We start from the raw sequence: 23297 nt of genomic DNA on the forward strand, positions 1-23297 counted from the left end.
TATACATATGTATATGTATGTACATATGTAATAATAAAAAAAAATATATTAATGCTGCAAAGCTTAAAACTTAGGAGTAATTAAGAAATAATTGTAATAAAATAAAGAAAAAAATGTGAACTCACTTTTAGGCAAATAATTCATATAACCGTCAACTGCTTAAATTATAGCAACTACGTGACTACATAAAAGAAATATATATTATATATAAGTGTATGCATTAGTGCCTGTGTTGGTGGTGGGGATTTTGCGTAAAATCACCAAATCAAAGGAAAGATTTGTTTTTCATCAATTATTTAACATTAAAAAAGGTAGCTAATTAATGCGCTTTATTCATATTTAATTCTTTTGCTAACTTACTAAGTGTATGTAGTAGTTTAACAATGTTCGTTCTAGTTTGTATGCGTAGGTATGTATGTTGAAAAAAAAATTATATATATATATGTATATAGTTATTCATAAAAAGTATGCATGTAGTTTAGGAAATTTGTGTTTAGCATAAATTTCAACATTTTTTGTTTTTGTAATTTTTAAATTTTGTTTTTGTAATTTTTAACATTATACTTTTACAGCCAATTGAAGCCTAAATCAAATGAAATCAATGTAAACAAAAGACTAATTATATTTACTTGCAACATCGGGGCATATGCATGCTACATATGCCGTTATGCTGCAGAGACACACACACATGCATATTTTTGCATGTTTATATGCATTTGTATGTGTGTGTGTTTACAATTTACCTTAATAAGAAGTCAAATTGCATTGTTACTGTAGTTGTTGTCAATGCAAATTCCATTGCTTCATTATTAAGTTAGTGAAATTGTTTTTGCGCGCGCGGCTAGGCAAACAGTGGCGCTGGAGTCATTTCTCGCTAGCGCCGCTGCCCCATTTATAGTGCCGCCGCTGTATTCGTTCTTTGCTAATTGTTAAATGTACGCTTTGTTTTTTTGTTTTTGTTGTTGTTGTTGCCGTTTTGTTACGCTCATCAAACGCTTATCGTGCTTCATTCAAATACATAGTTCTTCATTTTTGTTTTTTTTTTTCTTATTTTTTTTTTGCTTACAAGTCGCATTCGTTGCAATTCTGGGTTTCTTAGTTTTTTACTTATATAAGCATTTGTTTTTATGTATGCTTCCTTGTATTCACGTCCTTTTGCGTGAATTTCGTTTTGTCCAGTTAATAATTTCTTTGCTTCATGCTCAAGTTCATCATGTCATTAGTTGGTTGTTTTTGTTGTTTTTCTCTCTAACTTTAAGTTTTGTTTGTTGTTGTTTTTCGTTTTGGTTAAGAAAAATGATATCACAAAAATTTAAAATGTATATAAATGTAAGTAAATATGTATCTGTGTGTATATATACATAGTAATTGTAATAAGAGTAATTTATGTAATTATATTAAAAAACACTATACGCTAAGCATTGCAATGGAAGCAAACTTAATTATTAAAACTATATGCAACGCTTAAAGTCGCTTTAGAGCAGAGCATCGAGCGTTATTTCGAAGAGAGCACAGACGCTTTTCTGAATTTTACTTTTTTTTCTTTCGAGCAAACTCAAAGCTTGAGCACAGTAGTGCACTTTTTCCAATACAATCATCGCTGTCACTCTCTTGCTCCTGCTAGATCCTTGCATTTTTTCACAAAGTAAACCGTAGTTATTAAATTTAGTTTAGATACGTATATAAGTATGTACATGTGTACATATGTTTAAGAAAACAAATCAATTTTAATTATTACAAGCTTCACAAGGGTGGTAGTTGTTGTTATTATTATATACAAGTAGCTAAGATGCTAAAAACCCTGCTTTAACAAATTGTTTTTGTTTTTGTTACTGAGTTCATCAATGTTTCAAATTTGTGTTTCAACTTATCGTCTACGCTTTAACAAAACCAATTAGCAATCAATATTAATCAGTTATAATCGTATTTTTAGTAAATATTAATAGTAAAGGTCTGTGTATTATTACGCTAATCATCAAAAATTTTATACATTTTAAAATAGAAAAAAAATAGTATTAACTATATCAACTTTCTTAAAAAAAAACAGCGCGCTAATAACTCTCTGCATTGACCTGCGCGCGCAAACTATGCTGCCGCGGCGCGCTTGTCTCCACACGCCTGCATGTATCTATCATATATCTACTATATGCAAAACAGTTATTTTACAAAAAAAAGTGTTTTTTCACAATCTTACATGTTTGCTTATGCCAGCACGCGGCACGCGCTCAATTTAACATTTATAGTTTGCTTGATTATTTACATTTTTACAAATTTTTTACCACTGCTCCTCCATACACTGTATGACAGACGACGTGCGCCTAAAGCTGAGTGCTTTGTGGCGCTTCTAGCGCCGTCGCTGCAACTTCCGCGCACACATTTCAACTACCGCGCCGCCAGCTGCGCTCGCAATATCTTGACCGTCGTCCTTAGCTTTCACACCGCCCCCGCCCGCCGCTTGGGCAACGCGCGGCCGCACGCGCCATAACGGCTATCAATCGCGCATCAGGTTGCGTAAGCGCGCCAAATGCTCTTGCCGCTTATGCATCTGCTCCCTGAGCAACTCTTTCGTATCGCAAAGCTGCTGATTTTCGCGTGTCAAGGACTCGCACAACTTGGCCGCCTCACGCAATATATTCACCTTCGGCGCGCGCTCCTTATCCTTGATGCTGGGTATTTGCTTCTTCAGCTCTTCGAATAGATTCTTGAGACCGATGCGCCGTTGACGCTCCATATCGTTATGCAAATTACGCTTTTCAATGGTGTCGGCGCTCTCGTCAAGACTGAAGTGACGACGCATCGCGTCACTACCGCTGGCATTATGCACTGCGCTGTGATGGCCAGCATGCTTGGAGGAGGACGACTTCTTGCCGCGATGCTTCTTACTGGGCGGCAAAGTGTAATCCAGGTCGCGCGTCAGCTCAGCGCTGACACTGCTGCCGTGCACAGTGAGGCGTTTACGCGATTTATCACCAGCGATAATGCGGTTTTCACCGGAAATTATATTACCTTGTTGTTGCATATATTTATTGGCATAGGTAGCGGTGTGATAGGGTGTGCCTGATGGTGAGGGATAACGTGAGGTGGCGACGGATTTCACGGGACTACTGCTGGCCGGCGAGCAGGGTAGCGTGTAGGCGCCGTGACGACGTGGCGGTATGGTGCGTATGCCGTTGGGGTTCTTGACGATGCGCGCGGTGGAGAATCGAAAGCCGACTTTGTGTTCGATGGCGCGACGATCACGATCTGAAGGATTTGTGGGGAACTTCTTATCGCTAACGGATACAACGTCGATTTCTTCATCTGAAATAAAAGTAAAGCAAATCGTTAGACAAATGTCTTGGAAAGAAAGTAGAGAAAATTACAACTGAATATACGAAAAAAGTGCTTCTAAAAACACTATTGCTACCAACGCGGTTTAATTAAAAGCTGCTCAAGTCCATATAGCATATGTAGCAATATATCGCTGCCAACGCTTTCATGCTATCAGCTTATGCGTATCGGCGGTAGAGTATTGTCTTGCAGCAATTTATCAAAATATACGATAGCATCGAACAAATCATATAATAAATTGCTTTTAAAAGCGGGGTGTTACCACCAAGCGCTTGCGAAAACACCCTACACACTCAAGTGAGTTTCATTTGATGGCGAGAAAAAAGCGCAAACTTAGAAAATATATCGAACAACACGTTCCCATAAATCAATAACAGACGTTTGACGCCACCCTTTGTATAGCGGCAAGCATAGCGCTTAGAATTTATGTGCAAATACACGTTGGCAAAGTGAAGGGAAGACGTTGAAATTTATGTGGAAACATGCTTACAAAACGATTGAATAACCACAGCGAAATGGAGCAATATGTTAGAGGTTTCGGAAAACTGTGCGGAAGCACAAATCAGCGTAGAGACAGCAGGCCAGTAGCCAACGCGCCAAGCAGCCACCCACTCACTCACGCAAGCAATGTGAGTGCTCGCATTAAGTGAGCATAAAAACTATTTCAGCGTTAGAAGAATACTAATAGACGCTATACAAACATAGAGAGTTGGGATACAACACGCGTGTTGAGCATTAAATGTAAAATGTCAATGGCTTTAGGGCCAACATGTCGCTTTACATATTGAACAGCAGCGTAGCGTTGGGCGCTGATAGTAGACGTCAAAGTATAAACCGTGGAGCCACCCGAACGACATTTACCGACGTCAACAAGCAGTATGATGTCACCAAGCGCCTAACGCGCTAGTGCTAGCAATCACCCACCCACCTACCAACGGACGCCAAGGTGGCAGCCAAGTTAAGTCAAGCCGTCAGCTGTCAGTGCATGCAGATAAAACAGATTGTACGCCTACTCCGCCCACACGAGTTACGTACACCGTCACGCTGAAAGAGGGTTGCCCATATGCCTAAATACGTGCATATTACAAGATTTGTTCGTATGTAAAGACGCTTATAAACTGCTAGAGAGAGTAGGTGAAAGGTATCAGAATTCAGGAAGCAAATGACACTGGCGACCGTCGTGGTCCATATGCTGACGCAGGTGGGCGTGTGATTAGCATATGTATGTATGTAAAGAGCATGCTGCTGTCAAAGTGTGTCCAACATCCCTCTAGATATCTAGAGAATCTAAAAATAAGTATGCGCTTAGCTATTTTCGGCGCTGTCACAATGTTTGAAATTTGAACTCGCGCGACCTTTGGCCGTTTCACTGGCCTTTTGCGACGAGATTAGCGGCGAAAAAAGCGAACGGCCCAGAAAAGCTTTTTATAGCGAACAAATTTTAGCAAAAAAGCGGCGAGGAGTTGAAGAAAAAATTGATGTGATGAAAATGTTTGGCTGACGGCATACATAATAGTGGCGCCACACATAACGCTTAGCCTAGCAACAAAATTTGGTAGTAGCGCTGCTACGAAAATTGTATGTTGGAAAAAGTAGTGCTACAAAAACAAAATTTGTTTTTACTCGGGAAATAGTGTCATCAAAGCAGTTACAGTTGCCGTGCGGCGTGTGTGACCCCGCCAAAATTGAGCAAGCAAGTTACAACATCAAGTGCCTGTCTAGAGCTAATAAAAAGCCTTACTAAATTAGATTTGACATAGCATAAAGACAAGTCAAAAATCAGAGCAGCAAAAGAGCAGGGCAAGGCCTGAGGCCAAGTCGCGGCAAGTGGGTTAATGGATATGACATTTTCCCTTCGCTAAAATAGCAATTAGAGTATTTTAGGGCAAATAATTTTATTGCATATCAGGCAGGTCAATAAAAAGTTTCAATTTATTTGTGTAAAGAGAAAAAATTGTATAAAAAAAGGAGCACAAAAATTAATAAATAACATGAAATAATAAAAAAATTAAAAAAGAAATGTAATTTTAAAAAAAAAATAATAATAATAATTAAAAAAATTAAAATAAAAAAATAAACTAAAAATATAAAAAAAAATTAAAAAGTTATATAATTAAAATAAACAACAACAAATATTTACAAATTAATATAAATAAAAAACAAAAAAAAATAATTTAAAAAAATTATATTAAAAAAATATATAAAAACTTAAAAAATAATTGGTAATAAAAAAAATTAAAAATAAAAATAATGTAGTCTCAAAAATTTCTAAAATTTCTTTAAATGCTCATATGCGACTGAGAGATATCTAAACTTATTGCAACCGCAAAGCCAAAGAATGCACCCACCACACAGTAAAAAGCCACAAATTACTAAACAAAATTTTAATTTAAAGAAAAAAAATAATAAAAAATGATTTCCTAAAAATACAACAAAGCTGCGGCAACACACACCGCACTATGCGTGGGGTAACGTTAACCAATAAAAAATCACGAAAAACTGCGCCAACACAAATACAACAACAATACACACAAATACAACAACAACAATACAGCTATCGCCACCGCAGCTGATGCTCAAGTCAAAAACGCTCGGCGGAGCCAGACGCTGCGTGTGTGGTGCAAGGCGTGGCGGGCGGTACGCAGCTGATATGGCGAGAGGCGGCGACGATGCTATGCGAAGACCGAACGAGCGCCAGCGCGTACAAAGCAAATAGACGCACATTTGCAAGCAAAACACAAACGCACACACACTTGCGCGCGCACTGCCGAAATTTTTATTGGCAACAACAACCACAACAAGAACAACAGCAATAAGCATGATATTATTAATGTACCGTCGACAACGAGCGACACACTTAAGTCTTTTCCGCATAGCAACAGCAATTTTTCGCTTTTCCTTTTGCGCTGTGGACGTACGCAAAAGAAAAGAAATTCTTTTGTAGGCCTCCTCTTCCTATACTAAACGTACATAAGTATATGTATGTATAGCCATCGCGACCGGGTAGGCACAGTTAGTCGCTGCTCTAAGTTCAATTCGACTTTGCTGCGGCTTTGGCAATTTGGCGAAATGGCATATAACGGCATAATGGGCCGACGCTACTAAGTGACTGCCAGGCCAGCATTGGGGTTGGCGAAAAGTTGTTGCTGGGGGTAGGCAGGCAGTGCGAGCACACAGACAGCGTTAGCTTGTTGGTATGAGTGAGATATGTTTGTAGATATGTGAATTGTCAGCGAACAGGCTTTTGGCAAACGCGTGAGCAGCAAGTCATGTGCTGTAGCGAAATGTAATCAATGAGCGAAATGAGTATAAAAAAATTGTGCAATTAATTGTGTGTATGTTGACGTGTTACATATGTATGTATATGTTTTTAGGTAGTTGTACATTTAATGTTGGGTAAACTTTCAGTAATGTGTAATTTCCAAGTTTTATGTTTCAATTTTGGCGCCTGTGCTTATTTTGCTTGCTTTGGAAATATAACAAAAATTATTGCTAGATTTTTATATTTTTTTGTTTATTTTATTTATTTTTTTTTTTTACTATCATAATTTTTTTGGCTTATTTTATTTTTTTTGTCTGTCATAATTTTTTGGCTTATTTCATGTGTATTTGTGTGATATACTATGTATGGACATATTTTCCTTCATTCTTTGTTTCTTCTTTTAATTTTACTTCTTTTCTTTTGAATCGTCTACATTTTTTATTAATTTTCGATGCTCAATCTATGCCTTTTTGAATATTTTTTAGTGTTATTTGAAATAAAAATTTTATTTTATACCTTATTTTTTTTTCTTGATAAATCATTTTTTTAAATTTTTTTATGATAAATAATTTTTTTTTTTTAATTATTTTATATTTTTTTGTTTATCTTTTTTTTTTATAAATATAATTTTTTTATTTTTTTTATGATATATAATTTTTTTTTTAATTTTAATAAATATTTTTTGATTATTTTTAAATTTCTTCATATTCTTCATTTCAAGAATATAATCTTTTATATTTTATCATATATCTTTTTTACATGCATTTTCGATATTTTAATAAACAAAAAATATTTTTTTTTAAATAATAAATATATATTATTAAAAATACAAAAAACAAATATTTATAGAAAAATTTTAAAAATCAGAAAACATATTTTTTTTCACTTTTATTAAAAAATATTTTTTAATAACCAGTGAAAATCAAATTTTATACATTTTATGATAACAAAAACGACAACTCACGCACGTTTGTAAGTACAAAAATTTATTAATGGACGACTTATTAACGCTTAGAGCGCCGGCTGTTATCACGGCGACTGCGTGCGCAAATGAAGCGCTAATCACATCGCTTGTTGGCGCTACGTGCTAATTTGCTTAATAAGAGATTATTGTATACATTCGGAACCAGGTCGTAATGACTTACGCACATATTACGCAAAAACGTCACGCAAACGACCAAGCTGCTGTATTTTGTATACAAAAAGTCTTCCAAACGCGCTGGCCGGCCGCTCACCGATCGCCGCCTATCGTCGCAGTTGCGATTAGAATTTTCAAAATTATGTTGCGACGTGTTGTCAAGCGCGTCGGAGACACACACATACACATGTACATACATATATGTATATGTAATTATAAGCATAGCTGCGTAGCCGGCACCGCCACTGCAACACCTCCGCAAAGTCAACGCCTGATGATGAGTAAATCCACACGAAGTAATATGCTGCGCGAAATTAACCAACAGCAATGTGTAGAAAATAAATTTTATGGCCTGAATTTTTCGAAGCACCCATCTTTTTGTTAAAATAAAGCGCGCTGTGTTGTTGCTAGTCTGCTTTGCCAAAACGCTTATTAGCTTTTGAGCATACAAATCTACATATTTGCTAATTTAATTACTGCAAAAAGATAGCATAAGCATTTAGTGAGCTTGTGTGGCCGAGCAAATGTCGGGCGTATGAGTGACATCAGCATACAGTGAGCTGCAAGAGTGCAGCTACGCAAACTCATCTATTTATGCATATAAATGTGAGTAGTACAAACTGTTAAGGGGTGATAGGTTGCAGTTATGTACATTAAGAGTAGTATAGATCAAAAATTACTAGTAATGCATAATTGCATATACAACCAGTTACAATATGAACCAAAAATAACTAATAATGTAATACTGCAATATGGATCAAACAAATTGACAATTATGAAAATATGCTTAAAAGCAATAATTTATCATCTGGACCAAAAACAACTAGTTACAATATGGACCAAAAATAACTAGTCTGCAATATGGATCAAAAAAATTATCAATTATCAAAATAAGATCATAATATTTATAATATGGTCCCAAAATAACTAGTAATACACTACTGCACATCAAACTAGTTACAAATAAATTAAGTCAAACACAAACCGTTATGAAAAAATATTTTTAAACAATTTTCATCAAATTTTAGTCTACATAAGTACAACTAGTACCTAACTAGTAGCCAACGCGCCACTATGGCAATATTTTACCACCACAAATATTTTAATGATGTTTAAATACGGGCATTTCGAAACAATTTATATGCAACGCAGCAATATTTTAAAATAAATTACATAAAACATCAAAGTAACTAAAACACACCGAGAACTGCTGCGCGACCTTCAAACCGATTTGCAATGCCAAAAGCGTGTATAATGCATGTAAACACACAAGCATAAATCAGAACGCAGCTTCCATTAATAAACGCTATTGACGTCCCTACTCAAGTGCGCACACGCACTCATTAGGGAAAATTTACAATAACAAAAATCACGGCAAATTGCCGAACTCCAAATCAATTGCAAACGACAGGAGGCACAAGAGAAAAATCGATTACAGTTCAAAGCATAAGGGGAACGAGGGCGATTATGACGCATGTACGGAGCAAAAAAAAAATAAAGTTACAAAAAAATCCAAAACAAAGCATAAATAACATACATACATACATGTATAGAGAAAAAGTAACTAAAGTAGGCGGCAGCGCGCAAACTGCTGCCAAACAATTACCCTCCTACCGACCCAGCTACACGGCAATTAGACACACACACACTGCCGCCACCGTCATGAAGCATGAAATGCAACAACAACTAACAACAGCAACGCATAGAAGATTAATTGAAATTTCGATCAATTATTGTATTTCGGCTACAGCAGCCAACACTCCCCTCCTGCAGTTTCACATTTCATTGTATATGTATGTATGTATTAAGACAACAACAACAATGACAAGCGCAACAAACCGAAATTAGAGCAATAAAAAGCCAGCGGTGGTAGGTGGTGGCCCAAACAACGTCATGCTAACACTCAATAGTGCCAGCTAGCCTAGCTGGCTACCTACTGATCGTTTGATGCATGATTTTATTACGGAAAGTACAAAAATAACACATTTTTGCGGTCACATGATTAATAGCTAGTATAATGCCACACAAACGGATTCGGATTTGTAATATGAAAGCATTTCTCTTTTTTACTAAGCCATTGGCGTTCGACGAAAATGTTATTGACCGTTAATGCTATTTGTATACATACAGACAAGGTTTTAGAGGTAAGTATGTGCAGATGAGTTGTAGTTGTTGTTGCATTGATATATGGAAAAGCATAACCGCTTTTTCGCGCATACTGTACTTAAGTAATTGTCTGACGACAAGCTTAAGTCCAACTGAATTGCTGTGAGCGGTAAAATTTTCACATTTTTTTCTACTACGCTTTACTTTGTCACATTTTCATACATATTTTTTTTTTTTTTTTTTTGAATTTCAAAGACATTATATTTACACAGTTGTTACTGTATTGATTACTTTTTGCACTACTTATGAGTTTTTCTAGTAATCATAATCGCCAGGGGAATTCGCAAGCTGTCAACAGCCGCCAGCCAGCGATGAATGTGGGGAAAAACCATGACATATGTACACATTTTCAAAAGTAAGCGCTGCGGTTCCAGGCCTACAAATATTACGAATACATAGTACAAACATATGTATATACATATATAAAGTAAATACAAAAGCTGTCGGCTAGGCTAGCTAGCTGCTAAATGACTTAATTCACTTAATGCATTATCGAATAAGCGTAAAAATATGCGTGCGTCGAAGTATCCGGCGTAAAATATTATCTATGCGCATTTGGCGCTATTTTCACAGCAGGAATTGGAGACGTTGTTGTTGCCCAAAGCCACTACAAATGCACATAATTATGTAAGTAGGTCTAATGTCGTGTAATTACATTAATTATGATGTGCAAATGGCTTAACATGCGTTTGGCGATAATTACCGCGGATTTTCCAAGCCATAGCAGCCCAGCAGGAAAATTATTAGTTGAAGAATGCATTTAATTTTCTCAAGTATTAAGTTTAGTGAAGGGATATTTCATTGAATGGTTTATATTAAATTGTTAACATGATCAAAATATAAGAGTTCAATATTATGCTCACTATTATGAATTTTCCTGCAGGGTAGTATATACACTGTGATTTTTTTTGTGCTGTAAATAAAGTTCAAGCTTATAAAAGCTCATCTTAGCGCTTTTTCATTCCTAAAGTTATTATAATAGATTTCTAAGGAACTGATTTGCTTGAACTCCCGGTTAAATAACCAAAGCTTAAAGTTCACTTTAACGGCACATAAAGTTAACTTTAAAGAAATTTTAATATTAATTTTGGTTAACTTAACTATGCAATAAATGTAAAAGCCTAAATTGAAAGTAAACTTAATCACTGAGTAGTTCAACGTACATAAGTTCAAAAAGTAGATTAGCTAACCGTAAGATAAAGTACACATTAAGAACAACGAAGGGTTAAAGAAAATTTTGAATGAAAAAACTGCGCCACAAATGTTCAAGATAGTTTAGAAAACTAGTGTAGTTAACCGTAGGATAAAGTAGCCGTTAAAAATAACCTAAGGTTAGAGAAATTTTTAAGAAAAACTAACTACCTCGCAAGCTATTAAAAAAATTAATTTAGAAAACTAGTTTGGCTAACCATAAGATAAAGTAGCCGTTAAAGATAACCTAAGGTTAGAGAAATTTTTAAGAAAAAAGAATTAACTCAGCGTAAATTTTAAGAAAAAACTGTGTTACAGGCGTTTAAGAAAATTAGTTTATTTTCCAACCAGTTAAAGCCCCCGTTAGTTAACCAAAAGTACGGTTAGACAAACGCTTCACATTTTATTGCAAAAAAGCTGCTAAAAGTTTATAATATCCAAGTACAACTATTTCTAACAAATCGAACAACTAATTAAGCACACTTTAGCAAAAGCGTCACTCGGAAGCACGACTGCGAATTGTATTTAAATGTCGATTACTGCGATTACCATAATACTTTGTGTAATTAAACAATTGTTATCGGAAAAAACGTGTTGAGCATAAATTAAGGGCTACGAAAAAAACAACAGCTTAAAGGGAAACAGTTTCAAAGTTCGTGATGAGGGCTAAAGGGAGCTGACTTGTGAAATCATAAGCTATAATTCTCAAGTCATTTAAATTATGCACGACTACTCAGCTGAAAATATAGAACTGGCGCCACTTTTAACAGCAGAGCAATCTAGAATTACTGTTACCAAGTCAGCGACGAGTTGCGGCTGTTACGCTAGCGAGCATGACGCTGTAAAGGTAAGCGTGTAAGTTATGAGAAGCGAGCGAGCGAAACAGGTGAAGAGGCAAAATTCATAACAGTTAATAAAAAATGCATAAATTTAAATAAAATGCGGCTTATAATTAAAATCAAAGACAGCTACAAAGCCGCATTTCATGGGTGAAACCTGCTGGGACTGGAATCGATGTGAGATACAAATTAATATGTAAATAAAATACATATACTAAATGCGACGCTAAAGTGATTTCTCTGAAAACAACAACAACAATTATAATAAAAACTAAAAGCTAACTAAAATTTCAAACGAAATGACGACAATACTGAAGCCAAGACGGCGTGATAAAGCGGCGACGCAAACTCGCCCGCAATACCAATCAATTAAAAGGGTCTCTCTCGGTATTGTATGGCCAACAATTATAGAAAAGGAGAAGGCAAAAAAAAACGGCAGATATGGATGAACAAAGTAATGGAAAAGTCATTAACTCGTAATGAAAAGTATGCAAGCATAAGCAACAGGCCACCTTTATGGGCAGCAGGTAAGACGCTGTGACAAGTGGAATGTCGGACCGAAGCAGGCATGGACGCACAAAAAATAAAAAATGATTCAAAAAAACTAGTAGAATGGAGTGTTGCCACGCTTGTAACGCAGGCAGTTTGGCGTGGCAACAAAAGTCGCCTGATACGTAGAACTGCGCGGATCGACGGCAAAGGATGCTGTAAAAGGCGACGCCGCCGACACAGCAAACACGAGAAGTCGTCATCATCAGCCGGAGATGAGTATCAACAGGAAAAGGTGAGATAAACGTCCCCCCTCCCCTGGACGCGCTGAGATTGCTGGGCTATCGAACTTTGCTTTATATGACGACAACGGCGGCACTGCGGCTTGTTGCATGCTGACTGTTGGCGGCACAACACAGTCAAACTCATTAACATATGAGCGCCGCCGTGAGGTGCAGGAAGCAGTGTGTTGTGAAGTGGTGTGCTAAACAGCTAAGAAGCAATAAACAAACAAAAAATATGAAGCCTAAAAAATAAGGGAATATTTATGGTTGTGGCATGTGCGCTTGCTAGGAAGCTGCCACAGCAAACTTTTTATTTTATTTCTTGTTTTTTATTTTTTAGTGGAAAATAAACATCTTTAAGCAGTTGCTGTTAAGCGGATGATGCAGCAACTTTTGCAAACGGATACAGACGCGCGCAGGCAGCGTTTGTGTGTGTGTGTGATTGCCTGCAACGAAAAGCTGCTTAGCGGCATTCCAAGGAAATACGCGGCGGCTGGCTGTGCGGCATTGTCATTTTTTGCGCCACTTAACATTTCACATTATACATCATCAGCGCATACCACTTTACCATGTTGCATGTACACCACACACACGCCACACGCCACATGCATGTGCTTCTTTGTGGAATGTGTGCATGACAACACAAAAGTCAGCTTAGAAACTTCAAAGCCGCAGCAACGGCAAAGTGAATGTTGCTCAGCGCACACTCAGCCTGTCTGGCTGCTGCTGCTGCTGCTGCTGCTGTGTCTATCTACGATATTACGCTGATTACTTGCCAGACAACTCAAACAAGCAGAAATGAATGGCACTTAGCAACCGTATAAAGCCAACAAAAAAAACAACAAACAACAATAATAAAACCAACACACATGCATAGACAATAGCCAGGCAGAGTAGCGCTCAAAAGCAACGACATGCAACTTGCAACATGTCTACAAGTTCGAGCTGCAGCAGCAGCATGTAATCTAAAAATCTCAATTCGTTGACCCAAATTCCATGGGTCTGGGGTAAGTAAGCTGCGACAGCAATTCGCGCAAACGACCTCCAAAAATATGTTGCTTGGCCCACCCGACAACAACGCGGGCGCCCGAACACGCCGCGCTCACCGCCGCCAAACACAAAGTGAGTGGAAATGTAGCAAAGTTGTAGCGGTTAGTTGCAGCGACTAGACTCATGCCGTAGTGCTGGCTGGCATTCACCATTGCCAGTTACAAAAACAAAAACAAAAAAACAACAAATACAAGGCAAATTTGCAATGCTGCAGTGCGCGCCTGAGTTTTCGCTTGCCTCCACAACACTGGTTTAGCGACTCTCTATGCTATAGCTTGGCTTGTCAAGCATGTCGTTTTGGCAGCAGATAAAAGCTTGTTTCCAACGCTTACGTCTCTCGCCTGCCGCGCAACAATAGAACGTTGCGAGTGCAAAAAGCAGACAAGGTATCTGTTACGGAACTACTTTTATGCACTAAACACACACACACGAGCGCGCACACACACACACACAATATAAGAACGGCCTGCAGTTGAGTTTGCTGGCGTGCGCGTTTGTTGCTGGAAACAATGTTGCTGAGTTGGTGATGCTACACCGCAGGAATGCAATAAGAATGAGCTGACTGGTTTCAAGCTGAAAAAAGTGCACGTCAGACACACACACACATATACATATACTTATGCACAACATTGTGGCTTGTAGTTATAGAAATAAAATAGTTAAAGTGCAATGCAATTATAATTTGGACATTTTAGGGCGCTAATAAAAGGCTGCTTTCTTCTATTTGTCTTTCTTTTTAATTTGGCAATATTTTATTTAATTTTTTAGCGAGCGCGGCACATTTCACTGGCAACAACGCTGAAATACTGAAATATGCAATTAGCGATACGAGCCAATGCCAATTTCACTTAATTTATGGCTTGTGGCGCAGCAATGTATGAATGAACCAGTGATTGTCTGAGTGATTTATGCTGAAAGTGGCATGAAAGCGCTTTCAAATTACAATTTGCAATCTTTGCAATCAATGGCGCAACATAAATGTGCGGTTATGGGGTTTTTAATGCAATGGAAAACACAGCTTCACAAATAATTAGTTGAATTTTCTTATGGAAATATACGTAAGTAAATATTTTTTAATATTCAAAGGAATTGCAGTGGGTAAATTTAATATTATTTTTTTTTTTAATATTTTTAAAATAATTTTTTTTTTATTATTTTTTTTAATATATTTTTTTTAATATTTTGTTTTTAATATTTTTTTTTAGTTTACTGTTGTTTATTTACTTTAGTTTTCTATCATAATTTATCTTTAAATTATTAATTTTTATTACTTTTCGGTAATTTTTTCATATATTCCTTTTTTAATTAATTTGATTTATTTGATTCACGAAAGTAATTTTATTGTATTTCATTTTGATTGCAATTGAAATTTGAAATTAAATTTTTTAATAAATAAATAAAAATACTATAAAATTTATTTGACTTATTTTAATTTTTTTTTTAATTTTATTTCTAATTTTTTTAATTTCCTTTTTAATTATTATTTTTTTTTTTAATTTTATTATACTTTTTAATTTTTTTATTCAAAAATGATTTTATAAATCAAAATTTTTTTTTTATAAATATTTTTATTTTATTTTATTTTTTTGATTTACATACATTTTAGAAAGCCTTTGTAATTTCCACCACTTAAATTTTTATCACCTTGTTTGTTGCAATATTTTATAGTCAATTACCAAGAAAAAGGTGTGCACAAAAAGCACCGCATTCGCAGAAGTTTCGTGAGTTTGCTGCTTTTAAATGTGCAAGTTGCCAACGACGAAAGCATTCATTCATTTATTGCCAGCTGAATGCAAAAAAATTATATGCAAATCAAAATTCATTAGTATGCACAGGAAATGTGCAAGATTTGTTTCGGCTTTTATTTGCTTTATACGCAAATATAATAAATAAAATGCGAAAAACAGAAGTAGAAAAAAAAATAAAAAAAATTATCAAAAAAAAATATATATACAAATAATAAAAAAATATTAAAAAAAACACCTTTTAATAATTTATATTTTGATTATTTTTTTATTATTTATATTTAAAAAAGAAATTAAAAACAAAAAATTGAAATAAAAAAAAATATAAATAAAAAAAATATTAAAAAATAAATTATAATCAAATGCAAATAATAAAATTTTAAACAGCAAAAAAAAAAATAATGATAATTTTTGTATGATAATGTGGTGAATGTATTGAGAAAGTGTCCCAACAAATGTGGAGTCGCGGAAAAAAATACAAAAAATTCAAATGCAAATTTAAATAAATAATTAATAAGAAATTTACACACACACAAAGCAAGCATGTATGTATATTATTACTACACTTTTTTGCGCATTTGAAACGAATTAAGACAGTAAAATGAAACGCAAATACAAATAAAAAGCGCACAAGAAACAAGCCAGCCTTCAAGCAAACAATAGGAATGAAAAGAAGTTAAATAAAAATAATAATAAAAATTAAAAAAAAAAACAACAACGAAAAAACGCTAGTCTGCAAAACTAGTTTCTTCGTTGATTTGCTATAGCGCAGCACATTTTTAAGCCGGTTGCTGAGCGCATGCAAGAGACTGGAGCGAGCGCGGCTGATTTGCTCACGCTTTACTACACACCTCTACTATGAGTGCGGCGCGCTGTCGCGCTGTCTGGGCGTGTATTTCAATTTCCAACGGTTATTGTGCACAACAACAGCAACAAAACCAAAAAACAAAAAAATATTTACGATTGTCGTTTTTGTTGCGAAAAGCAGCGCGTTGCTTGTTGCTAAGCCGCGACAAAAGTTGAGCAAAAAATTAAGCCAAGATCAATAGCAATAAAACGGTCTGTATTGGGTGAATGAGTTTGAGTGTGTGTGGGGCGGTGTTTAGCAACAAGATTAAAGCTGTACATACATTTTAATGCCGACAGACGCTGTGGAGGTGAGAGGTGGCTTGCATTAGTTCCTGCTTGCGCGACGAAATTATTGCGCGCTGCAGCAGTCAATGAAAGCGGGGGAGAAGACGAACGGCAGGCAATATTCTTAATGGTAAATACGTATGTATGTATGTACTATATGTATGTACATATCTATTATTAGCTACGTATATAATGTATGTATGTTATATGCAGGAGACGGCGTGCTGACGTCGCTGAACCTGAACTACAACCTCCAGCACCTTTCGAGTCACGCGCCGATTGCAGGCAAACAATATTGTCAGACAACAGAATGCACTTGACAAAAGTTTTCACGACAAAATTTAGTGTTTAAATGGAAACCAGCTTAGTATATTGGTGAAGGCAGTAGATGATTACAAACATTGTTTAATGAAAATTTAAAATACTTCATATAAATGCACAAGCAGTTACATATACATAAATGAGTTTGGATTTCATTTCTCTTTAATTTCGAAAAAGAAGAATAATAAGAAATTCAAAGCAAGATAATGAAAGAAAATAATAAAATTTCTTTGTGACGATAAAAATGTAATAAAAAATAAAACTAAATGCAAATCAGCTGCGACGCTGAGTAAGCATTTTTTAGTTGAAGTTGGCGTTTAGTGGCATAAAGGGAGCAAAGAAACTGGTTGTGAGCAGTGATAAGCCCTTCCCACACAAGCTAAATGACTGAAAATACAATGCAATAAAATTACACAAATAAAAAAAGACAAAACTCAAAAATAAATAAAAAATATAATAAAAAATTAAAAAACGAAAAAAAAATATTAATAAAACAAATATGTATGTATGTATATTAAAAATTACAAAAAAAATTAATTGCAAAACAAGAGTAAGAGAAAAATTAAAATTTAAAAAATATAAAACTAAAAAACAAATTTTAATTAAACACAAATACCAAAAACAAATAAAATAAATAAAAAAAAATAAATATTAAAAAAATCAAAATATTACAAAAATAAAAAAAAAACATAAAATCAAAATAACAAAAAAATAAATTAAATTAGAAACGAAAAAAATAAAAATATATTAAGGGAAATAAAAAATACAAAAAATATTAATAAAAAGTAAAAAAAATGTTAATAAAAAATAAAAAAATAATTAAATTAATTGCAAAAAAAGGTAAGAAAAAAATTAAAATTTACAAAATATAAAACTAAAAAACAAATTTTAATTAAACACAAATACCAAAAGTAAATAAAAAATAATAAAAATTGAATATTAAAAAAAGCAGAACATTACAAAAAAAAACCTAAATCAAAATAAAAAAAAATTAAATTAAAATTAAATTAAATAAAAAAATTTAGAAACGAGAAAAAAACAAATTTTAATATAAATAAAAAAATAATTAAAACAAAATTTAAATTAAAAAAAATATAAAACTCAAAAAAAAAATTTAAATTAAAAACACAAATACGAAAAAGAAAAGAAAACTAAAAATTTATAATTAAAAAAATTAAGAAAAAACAAAACCTTACAAAAATTAAAAACAAACACATGAAATTAAAAAAAAGTAAACTTCAAAATAAAGAATAAATAACTTAATTTAAAAAAAAATACAAAATATTTATAAAATTATGGAAAAAAGCATGGAGAAATTAAAAAAAGGACAAACGCTGAAAGACATACAAAAAGAGCGGCGTATTTAAAAACAAAAGTTGGTTTTTGGATATTTTCGTTTTTTAGAAACCACTAACAGCGGTATATTCAGTTGCTGTTGATATATGCCAGATTACGCACGCTAGTTGGCTTGATTTCTTTACGACTTTAGAAAGGCCATAAAACTGAAGCGCCTCCTTTGTCAATAGGTATGCATGTATGTATGTATGTTTGTATGTAAGTAAGCACAGCCACTTCGATTGTCGATAGTTTGCCGGCAGATCACTGCTGATCACCAAGCGACGATAAGAACAAACACACAAATATACCTGCACACATGTAGCGCAATTCTGTGGTGGGAAAGTATCAAATCAACTAAAAATGCTGAATAATGGATAAAAGACCTTCACAACTATAAAATACATGCTTAAAATGTATGTCACAGCGGCGTCGTTCGATTTTTTCCATTTTCAATTTATTTTAATTTCCATTTGATATGTATGGTATGCTGGCTGGTGTTGTTGTTGTTGTTACCAGCGCAAAAGAATACAATATTAGTAGGTGAGAAGTCAGCTGAATGTGCCGCACGACACACAAAGGTGAATGGCACAGCGCCGGGGCAAGCAAACGACGGACATGCAGGCAATGCGAACGAAGACACAGAAAAAAAGTTAAAATTAAAAATAAAGAAAAAAATTAATAAAAATACAAAGCTAAGAATAAATAATAAGAGTAGAAATAGTAAAAAAAATCGGTGCATGGCATGAATATGTGATTAAACAAAAGGTGAAATCTGATTGCTGTGGGCGAAAGAAATTCAAATGCCAATTCAATAAAACAGGAAATCAATACAAATAACTGAAGCAAAACAAACAAAAAAAAAAAAACTAAGAGAAAAAGTGAGCAGTTAAAGGAAATTATGAGGAAAAATGTTTAACAAGGTCTGCACAATTGTTGGAAAAAAATTAAGAAATTTTAAGAAAACATTTGTTTGTGTGGCAAATAAAGGAAATTGAAAGTCAACCTGTTTGGCACTGCCAACTATTAGATTTATAAATAACAGGAAATAGCAGGAAATGAGCATACTAATAAGCATGACAGCTAAAAAAAAACTAAAGTAATTATTGGGAATGCAGTGTGCATAGATAATTTTAGCTGATACTTGAAGTAAACGGAAGGATTTTATGACGGAAGTCAAGAAGATTTTTTAGAGTAAATCGAAGGAAAAAAAACTAAGAAAACTGCCACAAAAACGTTCGAAAATTATTTTGAAAATTAAAACAAAAGTTTTAAAATTTATTTTCGACTATTGTGTCGAAATTAAAAAAAAATTAAAATTTATTTTCGAAAATTGTTTTGAAATTAAAAGTTTTGAAAATTTATTTTCGAAAATTGTTTTGAAATTAAAAAAACAAGTTTTGAAAATACATTTTTTTCTTGAAAACTCACAAAAAAAAATTTTTGAAAATTTATTTTCGAAATTTGCTGCCTAATTTTCACAGCAAGAAAAATTGCAATAGATTAAACGCAATACAGAAAGAAATTTATATTGGCAACAAATGCGCACAATTGGGTCAATAAACTAATTTGGTAGCGAACAAAAATAGCTCGAGAAATATTATCTCTGCTATTTGCAGTGCCGTTATTGCATTTAAGAAAATTTCTCTCTCTCTTTCTCTCTTACAAACATGCACTTGCTATGACAGCAGCCAAGCATAACAAAAAAAAAAGAAAAAAAGCCAAAAAAAAAATTTAAACAAACTATGCCACATATTACAACAAAAATAGCAACTACAGTTGACACATGCATTGCAAATTAAAACGCAAAATTAGTGGACTGCTTGTGACCGTTTGGCATATGACAACATCAATGAGTCAGAGCGCGTTAACTAAAAATGACGTCAAAACTTTTCTAGCGTTTTCGTGCAAGAAAACTTGAAAATGATGCAATTTTCCAAAACGCAGCCAATGTGAATATAAAATGAATATAAATAAAAGCGTTTGGGAGTGAGCAGAGTTTGGTATTAATATGTACATATGTATATGTATGTATGTATGTACATATGTGCAGTAGGGAGGTGCTGATGTGGCAGTAAGTTACTTTTTGAGCAAAACAAAAAAAAAACATATTCATTATTTTTGGTACAACAACAAATTTGAAAAATAAAAGTATTTAAATAATAAATTAAATTAAAAAAATTTTAAAAAATAAATAAATTAAAAATTAGTAAAATTCAAAAATAATATTAAAATTAAAAAATGTTTAATTAAAATTTTTAATTAAAAAAATTAATAAAATTTAAAAAAATTATTAATTAAAAAGTATTTAATTCAAAAAGAAAACTAAAAAAATTAATTATAAAAAATTTAATTAAAACACAAAATTAAAATTAGAAAAAATAATAAAATATTATTATTACAGCATTAATGTGCATAAATTGCTTTTAAATTAAAAATTTATAATTTTTCAAAAGTTTTTTTTTGCCTACAAACACATATGCGACATTTGATACCACTTTGTACAGCAACAAATTCCGAAAAATGGCGCGCATTTTAAAAGAAACAAAAAAAATATTTTCGATTTCATATAATTTGCATTACAAGTAAAACAGATATTTAATGAAAAGCAATAATAAATTGCATTGCTAAGCAAGTATACACATGTGCACATGTAAATAATATATAAATGTGCGCTTGCAACGTCAACTGCAGGCCGTTTTGCCTGCCAAAAGCCACTCAAACTGCTCATATTGCATCAATCATGCGACACTGGCGTCATTTTGCAGAAAAATTCGCTACACACCGACACCCCTGCGGCCCGCTGTCTTCCTTGCACACACGCTATATGAATTTCTACTTGTCGCACACACACTAATATATATTTTCGGCTTATGCTGCATGTAAATCTGCTGTCAGACAGTCAATCAAGTTTTTGTTTTATTATTGTTTTTGTTTTTTTTTTTTGCAAATATGCAGTTGTTTGTTTTGAACGTTTGCTTTGATTTTTTGTTAGCGTTGTTGCCGTTTTTTTTGCGAAATTTGCTCGCGCAACATGTTTATCCGGTGTCGGTTAACTTTTAAAGAAATACGCTACGCAAACGAAACGCGCGGCAATGTATGTGACATATGCATATGCGCGTGTATGTGTCACATGCATGGATGCGTGTGTGTGCGCGCTACACGCAAATGCCATTCAAATTGCGCGAACGACAGTTGAGGCCGGACGCGCGGCGGCAGCAATGCACAGACACATGTTGCCAGCGAACCGGCTGAGCCGCTGCATTCGCGATTTTTCGCACGTTTTGCAGAAATTTCTTGCATAGACCGGCGCGGAAGAAAGGCATACAACAAAAAAAGGAATAATGTGAAATTAAAATAAAATGAAAAAGAATATTAAAAAGAATCAGCGGAAAAGCGGCAACGGATGCGCCACGAATGCATTAAATGGCAAAGTGGGAATACGGCGCGCCTTTGGCGGTTGCTTGAGTGTATGTGTGTGTGTCAACGACACTTGAAGAAAAGCGCGCACACAAGGCAGCTGCCGAAAACAATAAAACTGTTGCGCAAAAAGCCGTTGCCGCCATAAGCGCTGCTGCTGCAGAGACAAATCAGGAAAAATAAATTAAAAAACAAATGAGAAAAAATAATTCTGATATAATAAATGGCAAAATTGCACATTTTTATGAAATCTCAGCAAACTCAAAGTAATTGCAATTAATTTTTGGAAATACAACTGACGCGCATTGGCAGTTAGCTGAATAGTAACGAGCGACAGCGCGCTGTTGTTGGAGCCGAACTAATTCTAACACCAAAAGCAAGTCACGGTCTGCGCAATGGCGAGCGCACAAGCGGGTTGAAGTACAAAAAAAATACAACAATTACAAAAACTGCAATGAAAACGCCAGAGCCAGCCTAGGCGCGCTGAAGGCAAAGTCTATGCGGCGCAACAATTACAATTGCCTGTTGCGGAAGCGCTTAAATGAGTTGCAAAATTAATACTAAAAAACAAAAAAACACACATAACAACAAGCGCAGCAAAAACAACAATAAAGTTGTAATTGCAACCAAAAGGCCACAATACAGCAATACAAGAATCCCAACGGAGACACGCGAATGCTATATAGCGGTGAAAAGTTGCAGCAACAGGCAGGCAGACAGGCAGTCAGGCAGTCATTGCACCAGCAAACCACAGAAGCAGCAACAAGCAGCAAAAGCAACGAAAAAGTAAGAGTCGCAATGGTGCAAAACGCGCGGCGGCAGTGGTGGCGGCGCGCTTGGTTGACTGCGCTAGCGCGTTACCAACGACTGGACTTGCCTCGGCACTAACTTAAGCACTGGAGCAAGGCGCGACAATTACCAGATGCTGACGGCGAATGAGTTAGCTGGCGGCGACGGCGCAACGGTGAGACAAACTGGGAGTTGATTATACACAGAGCTGGCTTGCTTGCACCGCTGTCTTGCGGTTCAATGTTGTGGCGCTGTCGGTTTTGAGTTTTTTCTTTCTTTTTTTTGCTGCTGCAGATCATTAACACTGCATTGCTTTGCGTTTGAATTAATTTCGCTGCTGCGCTTTGTCTTATTAGCAGCGCTGCTCTGCTTGTTGCTTTAGTTGCTACCAATTTTTTGTTATTTTTTCGCTTGACTTTGCGCGCTTCCTCAGTCGCCGCCTTAACCAACATAACACTTGCATTTTTCTTCATTCAAGCGCAAACGAATTTCATTCATTCAGAAAACCGCAACAGCGACGCGCAGACAGACAGACAATTGACTCATGCGAAAGGCGCTGCCTGGCGGCAGATGGGGAGAGGGGAAGAGTGCGCGGCGAGGCGCTTGTTGTACGCGGTAACCTCGGCACTTGCACTTTGGAACTACAGGCAGGCAAATTGCCACTGTGGGAGCGCATGGCGAACGACAGACAAACGCACAGAGATTAAGCTGACGCGCTGTGCATCTTTGTTCTTGTTTTTATATACATAATTTATCTTATGTTCCATAATTTTGCTTTACAAAGTGCCGTTGAAGCTGTGTGAA

The 23297-nt window shown here is 34.9% G+C and overlaps 1 protein-coding gene across 2 annotated transcripts in view; it reads right to left on the reverse strand.

Moving 5' to 3' along the window:
* Positions 1-277: 277 nt before the first annotated feature.
* LOC126758404 (myc protein) overlaps positions 278-23297 on the reverse strand; it is a 58754-nt gene continuing 35734 nt past the window's right edge. For both annotated transcript variants that reach the window (XM_050472663.1, XM_050472662.1), the window contains exon 3: positions 278-3300. In XM_050472663.1, the coding sequence (XP_050328620.1) occupies positions 2492-3300 (809 nt within the window). In that variant the 3' untranslated portion in view covers positions 278-2491. The remainder of the gene's footprint in view (positions 3301-23297) is intronic.

Source organism: Bactrocera neohumeralis, chromosome 5 (assembly GCF_024586455.1).
Source record: "Bactrocera neohumeralis isolate Rockhampton chromosome 5, APGP_CSIRO_Bneo_wtdbg2-racon-allhic-juicebox.fasta_v2, whole genome shotgun sequence".
Taxonomy (NCBI): domain Eukaryota; kingdom Metazoa; phylum Arthropoda; class Insecta; order Diptera; family Tephritidae; genus Bactrocera; species Bactrocera neohumeralis.